The sequence below is a fragment of the Zootermopsis nevadensis genome, unplaced genomic scaffold, assembly GCF_977971745.1.
Source record: "Zootermopsis nevadensis isolate Lab colony 2312 unplaced genomic scaffold, Znev_1.0 Znev_ptg000001l, whole genome shotgun sequence".
NCBI lineage: Eukaryota > Metazoa > Arthropoda > Insecta > Blattodea > Termopsidae > Zootermopsis > Zootermopsis nevadensis.
Window position 1 is genome coordinate 15,812,192 of NW_028259133.1, and position 20,983 is coordinate 15,833,174.

Consider the following 20,983-nt stretch of genomic DNA (forward strand, 5'->3'; position numbering starts at 1 on the left):
GGTATAAAGTTCCCTTCTACAATTTGGGGTGTGGGCTGTTCCTATCTCGACACCCTGCCCCTGCTAGGAATCGAACCCCAGTCGTCCAGCCCGCAGCCAATCACAATAAATAAATCTACATCACATCAATAAATGTTTCGATAAAATAGTTTTCATAAACATCACACAACTATATGTGATCTTCATGGTTCTTCAATATAAACGTTCTACTTGATGGATTATGCCAATGTCCGGAAGAGATGTTGACTGGAAACTGTTAGGGACAGCTTCTAAACTAAATATGACTATGAATGTATAAGTCAGAGGTAAATTTCGTCATATCAATCACAGCGTTAAATTACATGAGAGGACTGTCATGTTCGGCGAACAAGAAAGTATTTGGGAGCGAAAGGTCGTGGCCAATATTGCAGCATTCAGCTGAAGAACAAACTTTTTATCTGAACTGTCATCCGACACCAAGGTTCTGATTCGAGTTCATCTAAAAGTATGTAGCACACACCAGAGTCAGCGCGCACTGTTCTCATTGAGCTTCATGCAAGAAGTAGTACACCTACAAAAAAAAAAAGGCAAATGTGAACCCTTAAGAACTATTTACTATGTGCATCGAGAGGTCGTTGAGTAATGGACGTGAAAACGTAAGAACTCTGTTAACAGATGATGTCAATAAAGTAAACTTATATGAGACCAAACATGGGCTGGTTCTGTATATGTGAAAGAAAAGAAACAAGAAATAAAACGAAAGCAAGGAAGCAAAAATAAAAGAAAGGGAAGAAGAAAAATCAAATAAATAAAGGATTATTGTTGATACGTATACATGAGCAACACAGCGGATTTACTGCCTTTTACTAATTCCTTGGAACAGAGACCTTCTGGAGAAATGAATACTCGCTCCGTGAGTCAAAAATTACCAGCAAGTATGGCAGCACTCCGAAACTTTATCAACACTGAGCAAACCGGAAACAGTTAAACATGACTGCTCTGATTTCACTTTGTACGGTTCTTACATTTTTCAAGACAAACCACACCTGTCTCAGCCCGTCTCTGTCAAGATAAGAAAGGTTCACTCTTTGGAGTACACTGACTCACTTAGGTCGTTGTTGCACTGATGCGATCCGAGGTCGTTGGATCGTCTTAGGTAGTTTTTTCACTAATACCATACCAGGGCACACAGATTGAGACCTGCAGGAAATAAGATCCCAGTCCTGCGGGTAACCGCCGAGAAAACTATTACCCCCACGGGCCATGATCATCCCAGTTGGAACAATGGCGACCATTCATGCAAGGTGTATATCCCACAAAAAAAAAGCGACAGAGGGGCATGGACAGGATCACACTGTGTTCTTCGCTCGCGCTGTATCGCGAAGAACATCTAAAACGAGGAGAATTGTGAAATTACATTTTTTTCAATATTGCCGAGTTTGCAAAGTTGTGAGTTTGAAAACAATGAACTCTAACACAACGAATGTGCAGTATTTACTGTGCGCCGGTTCCCAAGCAAGCCGACTTATTAGCACAATGCATCTCAAACAACTTCTTCATACATCTCCTCCCCACTACCGTCCTACTAAATGAAGAACCTGTTAAACATACTGTGACTGTGAGCTAATATTCTAACGGTGTCTCAAGATTTCAATTTCAAACCTACATCCCTCTTTGAAGCTGTTAAAAATGTAGGTCTATGAGTGATCTACGCTTGTTTATCTCAGCAGCAACACTAGTAAAACGGTCAAGAGCCTATATTTCGCGAAGAGCGCTGGGAAGATGGTGGGAGATGCAGAGAGGGGCTTCTTCCCTTCCTTGACTGTTCAGCGATACAAAAACAACTGGTTTAAAATAATCAACAACCGCGACTTGCAGTCATAATCGTTTGGACTTGCAAGGTGGAAAGAACCGCATCATGTCGACTCTCTGCATCTTCAGTTCCTCGTGTCACGGAAAGCATCACTAGGCAACGAACGCTCGTCGATATGTCGGTATGGTAACAGCCGACAACTGTTCTGCTGTTGTGTAAAAAGTGATCGCGTGGAACACAGAATTTCACACGTTGACACAGTGAATATTGGATAAAAAGTAAGTCGCAAGCTCAATTTCAGTGTTTAAGTGATTGGTCATAGGTAGGCCTAACAGAAGAAGAAGGCAGGTCGTGACGTCGTGTGGATTCGTAGGTACGTACCAACGTTTCGGAGAAGAACACTTTGAACAGCTAAATGACTATTAGCTTCTCCAAAAGTATTTTTCTCCATTAGTTAAGATAGGTTTATAGTAACATATAAGTGAGTCTGTCTGCTCTAGTAAATCTTGAATCATTTAAATGATCTTCAACAAACCTGACATGAGGCTAACCCATTTGTGTATTTCTCAATTCCACTTCATCAACAAAACAAAAATGCCGGCACCTATGCCACTACCGCAGACGCTTAGAATTCTGACACATTTTTTAGGTAATGGATTTAAAAATATGCAACGTTTGTTGATTTGTAATGTAGGTGGCTCCGCAAAATCTGTATTTAGTTTCGGTTTTACTGCGGTAACTAACTAACTAACTTCAAGAGCTAGGCAAGTTGAAAACAGATAATGAACATGCCAACAAATTATTTTTGAACCATTTTATGTAGACTATAAAATACAGTAAATTTGCGAAACTTTCATGTGGAAACCATACAAACGCATTATAACCGCCAATAAGTAAACAAATTGATTATTAATCTATAGCTTCTATTAGCATCACCACAGCCTACAGAATGATGTATTTCAAGTAAAACAGGAACGATAAAGTGTTCCCAGAACTTGTTATAATTCCTATTTGTACAAAATATTTCCAAGAAAATCTGATTTTTACTAAATATCTGTCATGAAAGATTGTTTTAAACACTTAATACGATCGTAGACATAATCAACGTTACTTTCATGTCAAGAATTTCTGTAAGATTTTAGGTTCTCACGGCAGCGAGTATGAAGATGGCTGTCTTTCGCAATGTTACGTCATGTAGCCTGGTAAAAGTTTACCGACGTTTCAGAAGTGCTTACTCCTTCAGTCATCAGGGCGATGAGTCCTCGCCCTGATAATAGAGACAGCAAGCATTCTGAAACGTCTGTATACTTCTACCAGACTACATGGCGTAACATTCCAAAAGACAGCCATCTTCATCTTGGTCTTGGTTTATTTGACACAATTGAGTTTCATAATTATTAATTGGACAAGTTCTCTGGTATGTGTGCACATGGCATGGGGTGTTCTGTAAAGTTCTGGTATGTTTATACCAGCGAAATAACAGATAATGACAAAACATTTAGCCGAACAATGAATTTTGTATCATGCACCTTCCGAAGAAACACTAACGGCAAGGAAAATTTTATCCGAACAACAAATATCAAGGTTTGAACATCAACACTTGCCGTCTAATTTAACTCGTGTGAGACTTTCATGTTGCCGAAATTAACATCTTCTTGAGACAGAACGTTTGTCATAATGTTGATATCCACCTACAATTAGCCACACACAGCGTTAAAGCCCAGTCGACAGGACAGTTAAATAAGTAAATATCGCTGTCTTTGTTTTTAATATTTCTCCTTCACACATTTAAAATGCGTAAAGATATCAAACTTCGTTCCTGTAAGTTTTGTGCAATAAATGCAGTACAGTGCCTCGTAAACCCAAATTTGGTGTCAAAAATTTCCGTTGTACACAAGTCACGACGAGAGCCACAAATAACACAAACAATATCACAGTAGATACATGCTGACAGATATATCGATGATACTATTAACGCAATGGTCCAGCGCCATTTAAATAATTAAATCCCCACCACACCCCCTGAAATGCATTCTAGTAAGTGGTCACAGACAGACATGTACAATGAACACCTTAATATAGTGCGATTTAGTGAAGTTTAGTGGTAAATAGCGTGGAATGTGATTATTATTGTGAAATGAAGGTTCCTCTAGAACAATAGCAATGGGGCGACTTGAACCAATGAGATTCGAATAAGGTTTCCGACGTCACCGGGTGACGAATCGGATCGCCGTATTCAAGTCAAAATTTGCCAACAACTACAGGATGCGGGGGCCGCGCTTGTGGTGTTGTCGGCCTCTCAAGTTTTGGTCTTCGAGTCAAACAGACGCCATCTGCTTGCTCCTTAAATTTCAGTGCATGAACAGCCGAATTACAGCGCTGACCTAATATCAATGGGAAGGGTTTCGCACCTGCTTGTGCCGAAAAGTTAATCAAGTGAACATCTTCAAAACTAGCATCTGTGTTGTCTCCAGTTGCATCGACTACGAGATTTCGCTACCTTCACGCAAGGGTAACTTCAATAACGGTCTTCCACTTATACTCCTTGAGTGTCGAGAGAACCTTGCTTACCGACGAGCCACTACACCAGATTACCCTGAGATACCATTATATTTCTGGGATTACTGAGTGATATCACCGAAGGCCAGGTTGAAGGAAAGAGAGGACTAGGAAGAAGATTGATACAGCTAACCGACGATCTTAAACAAGGAAAGAAGATGACGTTCCAGGAATTAAAACGAGAAGCCGAGAATAGGGAAAACTGGAGAGCTCTTTTTGGGCAGAGCAATGGACCTGTCGTAAGACAGAACACTAAATAAAAACACCGAATCATATATAGCTGTAACCACACTAGCGTCGGACACACCACTGGAGTCGATCCCGTGGCTACAGCAAACGAACGCCCGGACCGGATGTCACCACACCGGGTTATACGTCGGCTGGCGCCTAGAACCTCATAAGTACATAAATAACAGCACTAAAACTTTGCTCATGAACAGCACAAACTGCCTGTGAATTCGGTTACACAAAGCGGAATTAAGCAATGCTCAAGCTAAAGACGACTTCGTTTTGTCCCATTTCCGCTCGAAGAGGTCATAACGTGTACAAGTTTTAGAATACAAAACTCGTTTGTGCGAACCAAACAAATCGTGATTTACTGCTGCAGGTAGATCCGTCCTGAAACAAAGCGAGAAACTCGTTTGCTATATCATCAGTCTATACAGCACACAGACGAGCAATGATCGACATAATTTGACTACAAAGAAATAGATAGCCAACACGACAGATAAGCTGATAGTCACTTAGCTCATGATATTCCCCGCATTTTATGAGCTCACGTGTTAATTAATGCGTTCACAATAGTCGGCCAGGGCCACTGGGGACGGTAAAATCCAACACATGTTCTACTTAGGCTCCGTCATATAAAACCTACCGACTAGTGGCTATTCGAGGAAGTGTAGGGATTTAACTCCCACCCCTCATTCCTGTCTTTGATTGGCCCAATCCCTCTGACCCTACATAAATTCCTTCATATTTTAAGGAGTCTTTACAAATACTGTGTCTACTTTCTCCTCTGACGAACGCATCTCCCTCTTGCATTGCAGGGTACCAATATGGCACCACTACTCAGATATTGTGAAGAAATACTGAGTCATTCTCTGGTCGTGCTGCTGGTCCTCGTGACATCGAACGGCTGCAGCGACCCTACGCAGACCCACACGACAGCTGTCGAGAGTCGCGAGACGAAGACGCCAAGTTGGTGGCCAATCGTGGAATGCGTCTTTCTGGACGATGTAAGCAAGTGCCTGCAGGACAGCACCGTGCGAGCGTTCGTCGGCCTAGGTACAGTTTCCCCACTGAAACTAATTTCAATACTAATCGAGACAGATGAGGTCATTTGTCGGGCTAGGATCACGTTTCCAGCAATTCAAAAAAACAGACAGGCGAGACAACTCAATTATCATGTTCCACAGCCTTATAAAACAATCTAAAAATTAAGGGTGTGTTTATTATTTTGTATCCATATAAATATTTAATGTTTCGGACACCATAAAGAGCACCATAGGAGCACAACAACAGAACCAATTTTCACGGATTTATTCGTCTTATTCTTCTCTTGATTTGTAAGATTCGAAGTTTTCACAGGGGTGAGTATGAAGATTTCTGTCTTCTCTTAATTTCAACATCGATTTATCGCGACTACTGTAGTGATATCGGTATTTTCAGGGACGGTAATTAATTGTTCTACTCCTACCTAAAAAACGATCCCGGCGACTACGTTGCTTTCACCGAAGAAAGCTATGACAGTTGCAGCCCATATATTATCCCCATGTACGCCTAGGTCTTCCGAGTGATCTTTCCCTTCAGGCTTTCCCACCAAATTTTGCAAGCTCTATGCCCAATATATCTCATCTAATGATAATATATGGCGAAGAGTACAAACTATAAAGCTCCTCAGCGTGCAATAATCTCCAGCCTTCCGCCACTTCACCACTCTTAAGTCCAAATATGATCATAATCACTCTGTCTTAAAGCGTAGACCAGATTTCAGACCCAATTATATTTTAATCTGCCTGATCACCTGTCTTTTTATACGTTCTGCGTAAACACGAGTGAAGAAATTGGAGGTTAAGATGAAACAAGATGGATTCTAGAAGGGGCAATGTAAATGATACTTCGAAACAAACGGACTAAATGACCAACAGACCTGAAGGGAACAGGAAAGCATTAACGAAAATAATATATATGGATACGTACGTCGCTCCCTGTACTTTTTCATATAACTTACCCACTCTTTAGAGAAAATTTGCCCACAAATGGTGTTAAAAGAAGCGACACATTGTGAACGAAGACCTGTTTAAAATGGCAAAGGCCTCAAAGCAGACACCGATCAGATACGCTTTCGGTACTATAACACGTTTGTGAAAGACTGACCAATGTACATTCTAAATGTTTCTAAATGCTCGGCTAATCTTACCTGTGATTACTCAGGCTTCTTCATGTTTTCAGAAGAATACTGTACATTAATTAGCTCTAACAACCCCTTTTCCTAAGTTTTCGTTGCCTTTCTCAGTTACTCCAAGCAAAACCAAGACATTACCTTAAATTAGGCCACGGGTAATTTCATCATCATCCTTACCAATTCACAATTTACAACTGCTCTTAATGTATGAGGAGATATAATCATTACACAGTCTACAAAATCTTAAAAGGGACACGAATTCCTTCAGCCCAGCACTTTGAATTCGTTATATTATTGTCATACACTTCTACGCATTACATTGAGTAAAGCAGCTGTTCGAATAATCTGCAGGTAACATTTAGGAGATAAACATAAGCAAGAAGGTGACGTTCACGCGCCTTTTCTGCGCAGTAAAGTAGTTAAAGTAGTTCTCTCGGTAACGGGACCGTTGTTCCGCTGCCCTCTTTACTGCTGTTCAATTTGATTAGTACAGCTGTACAGAAAGTCAGGTGTCAGGGCTGTGGTAATGAATTTGCCCGACAGAACTCTTTCCTGAATGGTTGATACGTGCACTTCCGTGAAAACGTCTTCTAACCAGAGGCAACTCTTGAGTCATAGGTCACTGCAAACACAAATTAACCCGTCTACTGAACTCTGAAAGACCTGACGTCAGCTAAGTTTCCAATGAAACATGTGCAGACCAGTGACGGCTCGGCGAAGGTCACGGGTAAGTTAATAAACATCGTTGCATTTGGTAACAGTGTATGTGGACAAAGTTTCTGACGCACCGCGAACACCTGCGCACAGCAGTAAGGCTAGTAGACATTTGCACTGAATATCGATCAAGTAAACAATGGAAATGTGAATAAATTCCAACCTTCTACATGTTCATTCAAAAAGCTGCTTCTCGTATACACATCTACGTTGTATAAAAATTAGCTCAACTGTACAACGAAATTAAAGATATTCGAGTACAAACAGTTACACAGTAGAGATCGGTACACCTGCTTGCAGCATTCCTCTGTGACTGTGTATCTGCCCTTCGGGTATCTGCAACATTGCAGACTAGCGCAAACCTCTAATTGAGAACAAGATACTACCAAGAATTTGCCTGGAGGTTCCGAATAAAGCCACGAAGGCCCCCGGGATAGCCCAAAATTTGAATCCGGGGCCTCCCAAATATGATACAATTTCTTTCCATTAAATAATTAAACAGATCTTTTAATAACGTTAAAAATTGTCTTTTAACGGATGTTCGTTGTTTGTAAGGCGGTTTTCATCCCCTTAAAGATCATAATACGGACAAGAGGGTGATATAACATAGTTAAATAAATGTTTATTTTCGCAGACCTGAAGGACGACATACGCATTGATACTGAGAAGGAGACAGTGAAGCTACCAGGAGATAGAGAGGCAGGTATCTTCGAAATGCTTGGGGACCTCGTGAGCGACGGAATATCGAGGATTTTCCAGGACGACGACAAGAAAGTTGGAGATGAGGAGGACGATGACGACGACGACGACGACGACGATGATGATGACGACGAAGAAGCAGATGGAATACAAACAGCAGAAAACGGTGATAGCAACACACTTGGTCATGCATATAGTAGGACACAATCTGTAGCTGGGAATGTTCACAGAAGCTTGGAAACAGGTAACCTAGCAACACAATGCATGCTTGTATAAAACTGCTTCAAATTACATAAAATAGCTTAAGAGTAACACATTCACACTTGACGTGTACATTATTCTTTGACGAATGCTTCCTCTAAATTGTAAAACCGCCCTTTACGAGAGAAGCGAGAACTGATGAAAGAAACAAGACTGGGAGGGTGTAGCCTTCGAGTTCACCAACGCTCCAAAAGTGTTTTTCACGCCATATCACGTAGGTCGTTTTTGTATTAATGCGACCCGAGGTAAATGTTACGTCTTAGATTATTTGTTCTTGTACCAACGCGATCCTATGCCATTCTTGCACTAATATGATCCCAAGTGATTGTTGCGGAACAATATGTTTCGACTATGAAAACTCCTGTCCCATTCTTTCGAAAAACGTTACACGTGCAGATACGGACGGGTTCATGGGGATGTTCTTCGCTCACGCAAGAGCGTTAAGAACACTTGACACTAGACTAATATATTACATTCTGTAGAAACTATAAAATACTAAAAATAGACGAATGAGACGAATATATAAAACTCATTCAGAACTGAGACTCAGACGATGTTTCTATACACGTATTAGAACGACGGTTAGTCTGCGCAGATGGGTACTTCTATTTGTATGACGAGTCAATTCTCCGCTCAGACACACAGGAGTCGAATTAGTAACATGTCTGAAGGTCCCAAAAAAGTTACTACCGAAGCTTTGAATATCAGTTGAAACGGTCACTACACAGAGTACTTTGCCGGGATGTACCTCTGACAGGACGCGTTTGTAAACCCATGTTCATTTGAACTTATGTTTTGTTTTGCTGCGTAGAACTACCAAATTTTGTACAGAATTTTGACACGTATTAGCCGAATCCCAAATAGCAGACATATATCAGGACATGAAGATTATAACTAAGGGACTGATTCTCAAACAGCAGATGCGTAAGGGCACACAAACTGCAAATACCCGTTCGCTGTCAAGATGTTACCAAATAAGAGCAAGGAAACTGCAAAAATTGAATGTTCTGAAACAATAACTGTCAAGAGTACAGAGACTATGAATAATAATCTGCTCCTAACTACTAGACGGAATAAGAATTGTAAATACTAACCAATCCTAAACTTCTGCAGGTATAAAGCACACAAACTGTAAATAGTGGCCCGATTGTAAATACTTTTATCTGCGTATTGTTTTGTATTTCTGTGAATTTTCCATTAAAACCCGAGCCTCTAGGGTGGCATGAGAGAGTATTGCAGCACAAGATCTAAACAGCAGCAATACTACTGACCGGAGGTACGCGGTAATCGATATTACCAGCATGATAATATCACAAGTCAAAAGTCTAACGACAAGAGACATAATGTATTAAAACACATGGAATTTGTGGTAGGTTGTGCAATTATATTGCTAACAAATTTTATTTTAGAATTAAACATTTTGTAATCTCTGCAAGGGACTGAGAACGCCTTACCAGGAGGCTGTTGAAAATGGCAACTGGCAATTCAAGCGACAACAGCAGTTTAAACAACTTTGACATGAAGATGACTGTCTTTTGGGATGTTGCCCTATGCAGTCTCGTAGAAATTGGCCGATGTTTCAGGCGTACTTACTGCCTTCATTTTCAGGGCGCGCTTGTTCCTATATCGCAACGTACATTTTGTGCACGGCTTATCCATCGCCTTGACGATGGAGGCAGAAAGCACGTCTGAAATATCGGTCAATCTCTAGGAGAAAACATAGTGCAACATCCCAGAAGACAGTCATCTTCATACTCGCCGCGTGAGAATCTACATTTTTCAGATCGTTCTCTTATTCGAAATGTTTTAGTCAGGTTCACAATGTCTGAGACCTCTATCGGACAAGGCGCACGAAAGAACAGGAACCCGGATTCAGTCCTTGGATTGACAAAAGTACAAGAATTTTAGACTGGACATGTTTAACGAAAGATTCCTTTCCAAACTTTACATATTTACGACTAGCATCATGTGTTTGAAGAAACATGAATAGACATTTCGGAAGAATTTCTACAATGTTTGAAAATTCAAACGGATTATTCCGATACATATTCTTACCGATGAACGATGTCTTCATCCATAAGAACAAAAGACATTTATAATGGATCTGTCGTCTTATAAGCATCATATCATTAACAAAATTGTGTTAAAACTAAAATTAATTTTAAGATTTTACTAAAATATATTTTATTCAGCTCAAAAATTATTACACGCACAACGATCAGTACACCTGCTGTCACTAGGCAGTGCCCAAATATTTGCAATTCATGGAAACAAATTGAATGAACATTTCTTATTATTTCGTGCAAACAAAATCTTGAATTTGATGCAAATTAATTTAATATATATAGAATTCCTATATCCCATGGTAAACATTTCATACTAAAATTAACTAAATCCACATATTACTTCTGAAATATAATCAATGATAAATGAGAGAGGACTCTCTAATCACAATTTTTTTTTAAACATCATGTATACCTTTGATTCTGTAAATGAGGTATTCTTATGTGTGAAGCTATTATTGACAGTAGTGTTTATAACAGTGTTCATGCAAATAATATTTAGGTACTGGAGGCAGTTTTACACGCCTATATAAATCACAGGAGGAGATATATTACTAAAAATGATATATGGTGCTTGTTCATAAACGACGTTTTAAGTACGATGTTGAAGAAATGATTACTGCTCATTGCAGATAAATGTAAATTAAAAGTGAAAAACAGCCGTCGAGTAACATGAAGACAGAAACCAACTCATGAAAAGCCTCTGTCGTATCAGTGTGGCGTATCAGGGAAAGTACGGTAGTACGCCCATGTTTGGACAATACTGATAAAAATATTGAACTTAAAACTGATAAATCGGTTTTCGTTCATTGATATTAAACTTTATTGTACTGAATGAAATCTGAGATTGCCTGCATCAAATCACGCTTTGGTAACAAATGGACAACGACCAGAACGAAAGCAGAAGTAGTTAACTGTAGATATTACGATCAATAGACCACAGCACGAGAGTAGTAATTATTAGCTTATAAAAATTTGTTTGCGTTGGAAGTAAAGAAATAGGTTTGAAACTAAACCAAATAGACATCCCGCACTTTAAGAGTATTGCGTTTTCTTTTTCTTAGGTCGTGGGAAGAAGAAGAAGAAAAAGAAGAAGAAGAAAATGATTAAAAAAGCTATTATTAAGTTGATAATTTTGATTATACTCATAAAAATTAAAATTGTTAAATTTCTATACGTGTTCGGTAAATTCCTGCAGTTTAAAATGGTGCTACTTGTAACAATCAACACCATCATAAACGTTATACGGTTCATCATGGATTGGAGAAAGAAAAAGGAGCCGGAAAATGTTATGTATTCGTATGAACAGGCACATCATCAGCATCACTATGATGAACAACATCACGTCGATCCCATGATCGAAGAAGACAAGGGATGGCTGAGTGGACTGTGGTCTAGATCAGGGACTTACAACGGAGACCGAGGTGTTAGTGCTGCCGAACATGCACACGACATAGCGTATTCTGCGCATAAACCAACACAAAATTCCGCAAATAATGCCCAGAGAGATTCTCAAGATCCAGAACGCCACGCGCAAACGGCACAGAATTCAGCACATTATGCGCAGAATGCTGCAAACTATGGAAACAAACCTGCTCAAAACGTACCATATTACTCATACGTACAAAATTCCTAGGCCTAGGCCAAACCGTTGTGGTCTTTGCATTTCCGAATTATGGTTATGTATTTCTGCTAGACATTTTAAATTGTACAAAGAATGCTTTAAATAAATCTGCTTCAATGTTTTTACACGTAGTCATTGTTAAATGTTAAAAAGAGTTTTAACCTAACTTATTTATGTAATAATTTATTTAAATTTCTATTTGCATGTTATTTTTAAGTGCCAATATGTGTTTGCAAACTGCATTAAAATGTTTTTCCGTGTGTTTACATATCCGAAATGTGTACTATTATAACCCAATCATGATACTGTAATTTATTTATAGCCATATATTTATTAGTTTGTTTATGTCTTTCATTGTACCGGAAGACTTCTTTCTGCTCAAACAAATTCTTACGAATGTGAAACGTATGTTACCAAATCTTGTTCGAAGTGTCTGAAATGTAAATATTTCACAAACATAATTAATGTACAAAACAGATTTACGTTTACTCCATTCATATTACAATGTCTATTAATACGAACATCCTATATTTATTTGCTGTACTTCTACCTATGTAATAAATTCAGCAATATTTTGTAATACTTTCGAAATATTCCCTGTGTATACAAGTCCCCGAAATTTTTAATACTCGTCGTCCTTTCCATGCAGTGGATGAAAGAACGGAACACGTGGGGACAGAAGAAACGGAAATACCCACGAAATCAACAATTATTGCCCCTAATATAAATATTAATACTTCCTCGGTTTATGTAAATTTGTTTCCGTTTGGGGCTATTAATCAAGGTAGAACTATTAATCCTGCGCACTAACTAACTAGATGGCTTACGGAACCCGAAGGTTCATCACCGAATTAACCAACCCTATCCTGGGCCAACAATATCCGGTCTCCTTCAACTCCTATCTCCGATCGATCCCGCCTGAGATTATCCTCGCATCTACGTCTAGGTCTCTCCAGAGGTCTCTTCCCCTCAGGCTTCCCGACCAATACCCGGTGAACACATCTTGCCCCATCCATGTGCACTATATGACTCGCCCATCTCATTCTTCTTGACTTAATCACCCTGACAATACTGGGGGAGGAGTACAAATTTTTAAGTTCATAATTATGCAGCGTTCTCCATACGTCCTGCGCACTATCAACAAAAATTGTTATTCATAATGTCAGTGCAATGAGTCATGGCTGTAGCTGCAGTCAAAGCTAAGAGTCCTGCTTCGTGACCACAGGATCGGTGCAGTGAACCACGGCTGTAACTAGAAATAGAACCAGAATCGTGCCTGTAACGACACCAAAAATATGAATCCGGGTCATGTTTCATTAATCAAGAGCATGGCTTTCATTACAACGTATTCTATATAGTATATAAAATGGACTTCAAATATGCGTCAAATAAATATCAGAGACCTTGAAAAGACACGTCTTATTGCTTGGCTCGATGAGTCGTTTCTGAAGATGTTTTAAAGCGGACAGACGCCTTTCCTCTGCACAGTATTAAAAAAACTAAAACAGTCTCCATCCTAGAGTGAAATAAATTAAACCTCAAAACGAGATCGTGGTGTGATCAGCATCATGGTGCAACCCTGACATGATGAGGCCTCCATTGGGGAAGTGGCTGGGAGGGTCACAAAGCCCGTCTGGACCCGGTAGCAAGCAGGAAATCAGGCCCGTAGAGAAACCAAATCCGGTTATCCTCCCAGTAGCCATCACATTATTCACAGTGCGATCCCAGCCCAACTTAAGTGTGTCACTTGTCAACAAAATTGGAAGCGCCCTCGGATTGTGGATTGAGTACACGTCAGCTTCAAGTACGCTGAATAAGCAGTAGCAGCAGACACGAGCAACGAACTAAATCCAAGTGATCCACGATCGAGTCTAATGGCGAGCTTTTGTGAACACAGTGATTAGTCTTCGGATTCCGTAAAACAGGGGACAGCCATCAGTCTCGCCAAGAAACAGAAAAATCCTTTCAACTTTCCGTCTTTCATCCATCCTAAAAGGTTGCTAGAGGCCCAGGGACCGGAAAATGTCCGACGGCCTATTCAATATATACTATATATACGGACTAAGTTATCACTGTACATATTTTAGCTTTCAATCTAACCAGTCGTCATATACATCATGCTACTGAAACCTGCATACTTTTCTTATGCACAAAGTCAAAACGTGTAGTGGTATAGAGGAGTTGCAATGAATCCAGCACGTGTTGCTTGGGCTCTTGACTTGGATTGTTTCCATACTCCACCCCATTCCCTTCCTAGTAAGCATGTTTTGACACCTTCTCAGGTCTCTCTGGGTCTCCTATTAATCTGTTTTGTTACTCTGCTTTATGAAACTTCTTGCATATTCTAACCACCTGAACTGTGAATGTTTCATTGTTTATTTTAATTATTTTCTATCTCATTTAATCTTGTTGAGTTCTTCTCGTTGTCTACTCTGTTCTTGAATGTAATTTATGTTGAATGTATTAATTAGTCTTTATACATAATCATTAATTTCTATTATTCATAAATGTATATTATTATTATTAACATTATTTATTGGCCAACATGAATATTGTACCCTAATGATACTGATGATGATTCAATTCAATAAAAAGAATTGAATTGAATCATCATCAGTATCATTAGGGTACAATATTCATGTTGGCCAATAAACGGCTATATTCTTTGATATAACCTGTGATAGGATAAAAAATGATGAACGTCGCTTATCAGGTCAGTCAAAATATCCATTTTTAAAACCGATGTAACAAATAATAAAAATTCGAACAGATCGTAATCATAGAATTGTTTCTCAAATCGGCACGAAAATCAAGCTCTTCACCTGATGGTTTTGGACATACGAGTATGACAATTTAATGTCTAGAATGGTCCTGCAAAATAAAATAACGCGTACTAATTAAACACTAATCAGTGTTGTTCCATACTGGACTCCGGATTTTACTCTCGTACAGAATACCTGAAATACTTGGAAAATATTGGAAACAATTTTCCAGAAGTCCTTTCGGTACTGTCATCGCACTTCTCCTAATATCTTCAAAAGATTTGATTTTTATTAAATTTTTTCAAGGCAAGTTCTAGTGATGTGAACATGAAAAGCTACACGGGAACCGAATCATGGAAATACAGTGATATTTCAAAACTGGCATTTGTTTTTTTTCGTCAAAAAACGCTTGACTAGAAGTACTGTGTGGGAAGGCGAATTGTCATGATGTGAAATACACTTATCTTACCAAAGATCTGTTCGTATTTCAGACGATTCAGCTGCCTTAAACGTCTGAAAACTTTGCTTTGTCCAGTGTTTGTTTTAGCGGAGCAAAGTAGTAACAGGCAAAGTTGGTATTATAGACTCTAGACTTTTCCATTAAAATCTTTGGCGTTTTCTTTGTGGCTCGTAATTGATGACACAAGTTTTACCACCAATCACAATATTCTTTTCAAAAAAGTCGGAATTTTCCAGTGTTCTTAGTAGAACATTTCTTTTGCTACTTACTACAAAACGTACTAAATTCCAAAGACTGCTTGCAACAAAACCTCCGTGTCGTGTATTTACGTGGCCAAACACATGCCATCTCACCATCATTGCCAGTTGTTGGATAAGCCAACAGCCTGATGCTCATGTTGATGACGTTTTACGTTTCTGTCTGTTACTAGGTCGCACAAAGAAGAAGATACAGAAGCTCGTCACTATCATTAAGCTCGTGATTGCGGCTTTACTCATCAAACTGAAGATCTTCACACTCCTGTATGTGTTCGGGAAGCTGATGGAGTTCAAGATGGTAATCCTGGTGGGTATCAACACGCTGATAAACGTGGTGAAACTCTTCCTAGAGTGGAAGAAGAGTAAAAACCCGAACAACGTCGTACACTACGAAGAGGCGCATCACGAACACATCCACGATAGCAATCACTTCGATAAGGGGGACAAGGGCTGGCTTGGGGGGCTCTGGTCCAGAAACGATTTTATAGGAGGCCGTTCTCTCACGGACTCACACGGCCTGGCTTACTCAGCGCACAGACCAGTACCACAGTAACAACGTAACAGCAGTTTCAGGGTTCAGTCATGTACGGCAGGCATACACTCTCAAGACAGGAAATCAACAAAACAGCTATGGAACAAAATACCGGCGAATATTTAAGCTAATTATAAATTATCATCCAAACACAGGCGATTCTCCTTGTACCTGTTTTCGCTATGCGGTTTTATTTTAGTATTATGAATAGTAGCGATATCGAATAAGTAGCCAAATTTTAAAGCCTATTTATAACCTGAACTAAACCTTCTCACGACTTAATAGGGAATCTGATGCAGATGATAAACTTGGCATCAACGGATTCTGGAGCCAGTTTAACACCAAACAAGCAGCTGTTGTTCGTTTCCAGTTTTGCACATTTTCGTTATGAGCAGGAAAGCAATCCACGTGTATAACGAGAGTCTCCTGCATATTTGGTATTTCATCCATTAAGTGAAACTACAGATCAAAGATTACACCTATATACAATATACTATATACCTAAAACAAACTTCAGAAACAGAACAGAGCGCTCCTTGAGGCTCACAATTCCGGTCTAGTTCTTGGAAGTGAAACATGAATTATGACGAATGACAAAGAAATAACACAAATTAACACGTCATTTGATTTATTATACTCGTATCAATATTTACGGTCACTAAAAATGAAGAAACAAGACGTAACTAGACAGTACACACTTAAAATAACAAAGTCGTCTAAACCGGAGACAACATTTAAAGACGCAAGAGGACAGAATTCCTGAAATCAAATAGACATAGTATGCTCCAAGAGACACACGCAACATCTACGAATATACGGCAAGACGGAATAACTAAAGTCTGTAGTGTAGCATCCCGGTGTGTTACGTTGATTCTTGGTTTATCTCGTCGGTCACAAGAAAAATAGGAAGGAAAAAAAAGCAAGATAGAACAACTGAACTTTGGAACGGGCTTTAAAGCATTCAAATCTTTCACAGTTAAGGACACAACTAGCTGGTAAAACGTTAAGGTTAAGTAAGCTACCCCTTTAATCTACCTTATGTCTTGCACACGAACTGACGAGATTTCCGTTGTCTCATTCCTTGATGTTCCGAATATAATTACCCCCAAAAATAACGTATAAATACTGTACAATGGAAAGTAAACTGATCTACACGTAATTAGATGAATATGACAATAAAGCAAATTCAGCAACAGAGCAAAAACACAATTATAGACCTTTGTAACGAGTTAGTCAAGAGTTTTAAAATCCAAACTCTAATGATTAGTGCATGCAGAACAACTTCGGCAGTTCTTTTATGAATGTTGTCTCTTTGAAAGAAAAAGAACGAATTCCAAGTCTTTAAACTCAAGTTTCTCAGCAAAACATTCGGATCGACGAAGGATGAAGCCAGATAAAACCTTCGTGATTTAATATGGATCAATTAGCACTTTCATGACGACGGTAACAAGAAGGCTGGGTTTGTGATTACGATTAGGCGAACAAGGAATGGCCACAGAAAGTTGGTGGCGAAATGGCTCTGAAAATTTTCACTCGAAAGACGGAAGTAACTGGAACTACCTTAGGATAGTGTCCGAAAGCAGGCTTTCGTTTCGGAGGTGTAGAACACTCGGGTCGTACTACGACAATCTTAACGTAACCCATGTCTTGAAGCCACCCATCTTAGATGCAGCTGCCACCCACCAGTTGAAAATGTAGTAACTTGGTGAAAGTCAAAATACGAATGGCATAATGCCATATTAATTTATATGTAATAATATTTATTCATTTATTTATTGAATAGGCTTAATGTGTTTCATAACTTAGTAACTCTAAGGTTGTAAAGAGAGAATAAACAGACGTCACTGCGCTACGTGTAGGGACACACATAACAATAGTTTATCACATTACTAGCCAGTCGACATTCAACACTTTTTACCTTCCACACACACCACACGATATTAAACAAAAAGGGAAGAGGTCGTAGAGATTAGTGTAATGAAAACGGAACATATAAGCATAACAATTTATTTATTCCCAGTCATCTACAGTCTGTATTTTTGTATAAATATGATTTCCCAGTGTTTTATTATTAATGTGGGCGAGGAGTGAGGATAAGGGGTGAATTTATGTGCTGGTTGACAACTGAATCGGTCATTAAAAAACAGAAAAACATGATATTACAAATATCACTTTCGACAAAGCTAAAACAACTTTTTTCCCCTAGAATAATATGCAAGTATCTAGCGCTTTTATAGATGTATCCCACTAGCTTCTTATGCATTTAGAGTTATAGCTTAAGTTACTTTTGGACTCGTGTTGTTGAGAAACAACCGAAATTATATTGAAGGAAAATTTTATGATTCATGTGGTGATGCGTGTCTTTTCAATGTTGGGGTGGATAATTTAGTTTTCTTTGGGTTTAAGTGGTTTCTTTATGGACGAAGTCTAAACCAAAACCGGGAAATAAAATAACATGAGCCTAGGACTCCTGTCGTTTTTACGGGAAAACGACTAGATACTATTTCCCACGCGTAGTAAAGACTTGGGCCAAAGCGATCTTGTAAGAAACTATTTATTTGCTCCTGGTGAATTGCTATGGTAACAACAGCTCAATTATTTCAGAAAGTGGGCTCATGTGGTTTACAAATGACTGATACAAATTATCCTCTGATCTAGCGTCGGAACAATTACGTAAAGGATATTGCCATCGCCAGAGGATATTATGTGTAGTCCGGTTGTAGTTGAATACCAGCACCAACTCCTCGATCACCGATAACGTGGTATAATATTTCACTTCAAAACACAAATTCTGGTACCTTGTATGTAAATATTCCAGTGTTATTTGATATAGTATTTATAATTTGATACTGTGTGTTAAAGTCTTAATTACTACAAAAATACTAGTATGTTGTTGGCAAAGCTATGTACTTTATGTTCTCTTACAATTTCGTCTGTATACTACGAACATGCTTTCGTCTTAACACACGTTATTACAATGTACAACAGATTTGATATCAAAACCGATGTCATAATGACCAACAGTAATAACCTGCATTACACAAATAATTTGTAACTTTACTACGAAAATCAACATACACATTTGATATTTTTACAGATAAGGGTATATATGTAAAGCATTAAATAAATTTACTCATGGAACTCTGTCTGTAAGATTGATGTGTAGAAAAAAATGCAAATAAACTTTTAATTTATTTCCATTAGTCGCTTGTATTTATGTTTAACGAATGTGTAGAACAGTGGTCCCCAACCTTTTTGTGCCTATGGGCACATTTGAGAGTTTATGAGATCGTGGCGGGCACCAACCAATTAACAAAGCCAAATTTTCTTTTCTCTGGACAAATAAGATATGGACACTAAATAATACACAAAACAACACGACGTTTAATGATACAAGAAACCACGCAATCAAAAATACGTACTTTTATAAGTACAGTTATTATTACTCAAGTGGGAAGTTAGTGTGATGTTTGGCACTGCATTTTTCGGCCATTTTTTTCTTATTTGGGAGTGTAGGATGATGTTGCTGCTCGCAAACAATCGTCAAGATGGGCATCAGTAAGTCGAGATCTGTGCTTTGGTTTTATAATGTTCATGGTTGAACGGCTTTCATTATTCAGTATAACATCTTTCCGTATCAACGCGGGCACCCAAAAAAAGCCTTGGCGGGCGCCATGGCGCCCGCGGGCACCGCGTTGGTGTAGAACATAGCCGGAATTTCAAGATGATCAAGTTCTTCCTTCCCCCTGAAGTAATGACATTTTATTTTGGTATATATATATATATATATATATATATATATATAGGATAGCATTGGTTGAAGAGTTAATTATTATATCACTTTCAGCTCATATTACATCCAGTTATATACAAACAAAAGTGCAATCTAGCTTCTGCAAATAACTTTTTCTCCAGCTCCTTTATAACCCCACACCAATGTATTTTAATACATTTTATACGCAAGTTAGAATTCAGAGACTGTATATTTAAATTACAGTTTTCCAATCAAACTGCCTTTTCCATTTGTACGTTTTCGAAAAATATGTATGATCCAGCCCAAAATTATCTTCGATTTCTATATGAAGCGGGGCGTTTCTTAACTAGATGAGCGACTACTAGCGTATTTTTCTTTCCTCCCATGCCTGACCAGTGTCCGCACAGGCGTTCACATTCAATATCTGTACGTCGATTCTACTTGATATTTCTTCAGCTTACAAGACCGCGCATACATTAACCCCTAAATAACCATAAGCAACAAAAACGCAGAGCTGTCTACACACCTCTGCCAAAACCAAGAAAAACTTGCATCCACTGTGCTTTTGCGCAAAACACCAACTTTTACTGTGTCAAAACCAAAACCAAAACCAACCACATGACACGTATTTGTCAGTTCCACCCCCTTCCTACACTCCCACGCCATCTGCTTAAGATCTATCTTAATATTATTGTCCCATTTCCTTCTATAATTTCCGAGTGATTACGTTTCAAGACGTTTCCATATGAAATTTCTGCAAGAATTTCTTGCGTCCTTCATACGAGCTACACGTGCAAGCCATCGCAGCCTTCTATATTTTTCTATCCTAATAATACCCGTGCAGTAGTAAAATATCTCGTTTTGTAATTATACTCCATTACAAACAAACTATCTATGTGACATATTTTTCGCAAAATTTGTGATATAAGTTTCTTCCTTAAAGACATAACTTTTCACAGCCGACGTACAGGAAGAAACCTGTCTTTGATCAAATAATGGCATAAATATATGCAAAAAGATCAGAAACACAAATTCTGTGAAAAGACAGTTAAAAAATTTGTCACGAAATAGTCTCGAGGCTGTAAAATCTTCAAACAAAAAT

General features: G+C 38.7%; 2 protein-coding genes across 9 annotated transcripts in view; one reads left to right on the forward strand and one right to left on the reverse strand.

The window, feature by feature from the left end:
- The window catches only part of LOC110833086 (uncharacterized), a 53,428-nt gene that overhangs the window by 28,140 nt on the left and 4,305 nt on the right, over positions 1-20,983 (reverse strand). The gene's annotated exons all lie outside the window — the stretch shown is intronic.
- Positions 1,801-19,330, forward strand: LOC110833096 (uncharacterized). Of its 6 annotated transcripts, none has more exons than XM_022070739.2 (4): positions 1,801-2,070; positions 5,398-5,635; positions 8,104-8,334; positions 15,769-19,330. In XM_022070739.2, the coding sequence occupies exons 2-4, from the start codon at positions 5,407-5,409 to the stop codon at positions 16,146-16,148; spliced, it is 840 nt and encodes a 279-aa protein (XP_021926431.1). In that variant the 5' UTR covers positions 1,801-2,070; positions 5,398-5,406; the 3' UTR covers positions 16,149-19,330. The 6 variants fall into 6 exon arrangements, with proteins under 6 accessions (XP_021926431.1, XP_021926430.1, XP_021926427.1 ...); XM_022070738.2 differs by having other exon boundaries at positions 1,804-2,070; positions 8,104-8,412; XM_022070735.2 differs by lacking the exon at positions 15,769-19,330 and adding an exon at positions 11,557-12,696 and having other exon boundaries at positions 1,812-2,165; positions 8,104-8,412.

Excerpts from the sequence above, each read along its gene's own strand:
- LOC110833096 (XM_022070735.2), top strand. The coding sequence starts at position 5,407 with ATGGCACCACTACTCAGATATTGTGAAGAAATACTGAGTCATTCTCTG. Across the intron at positions 5,636-8,103 it reads GCGAGCGTTCGTCGGCCTAG|ACCTGAAGGACGACATACGC; the intron begins GTACAGTTTCCC and ends TTATTTTCGCAG. Across the intron at positions 8,413-11,556 it reads TCACAGAAGCTTGGAAACAG|GTCGTGGGAAGAAGAAGAAG; the intron begins GTAACCTAGCAA and ends TCTTTTTCTTAG.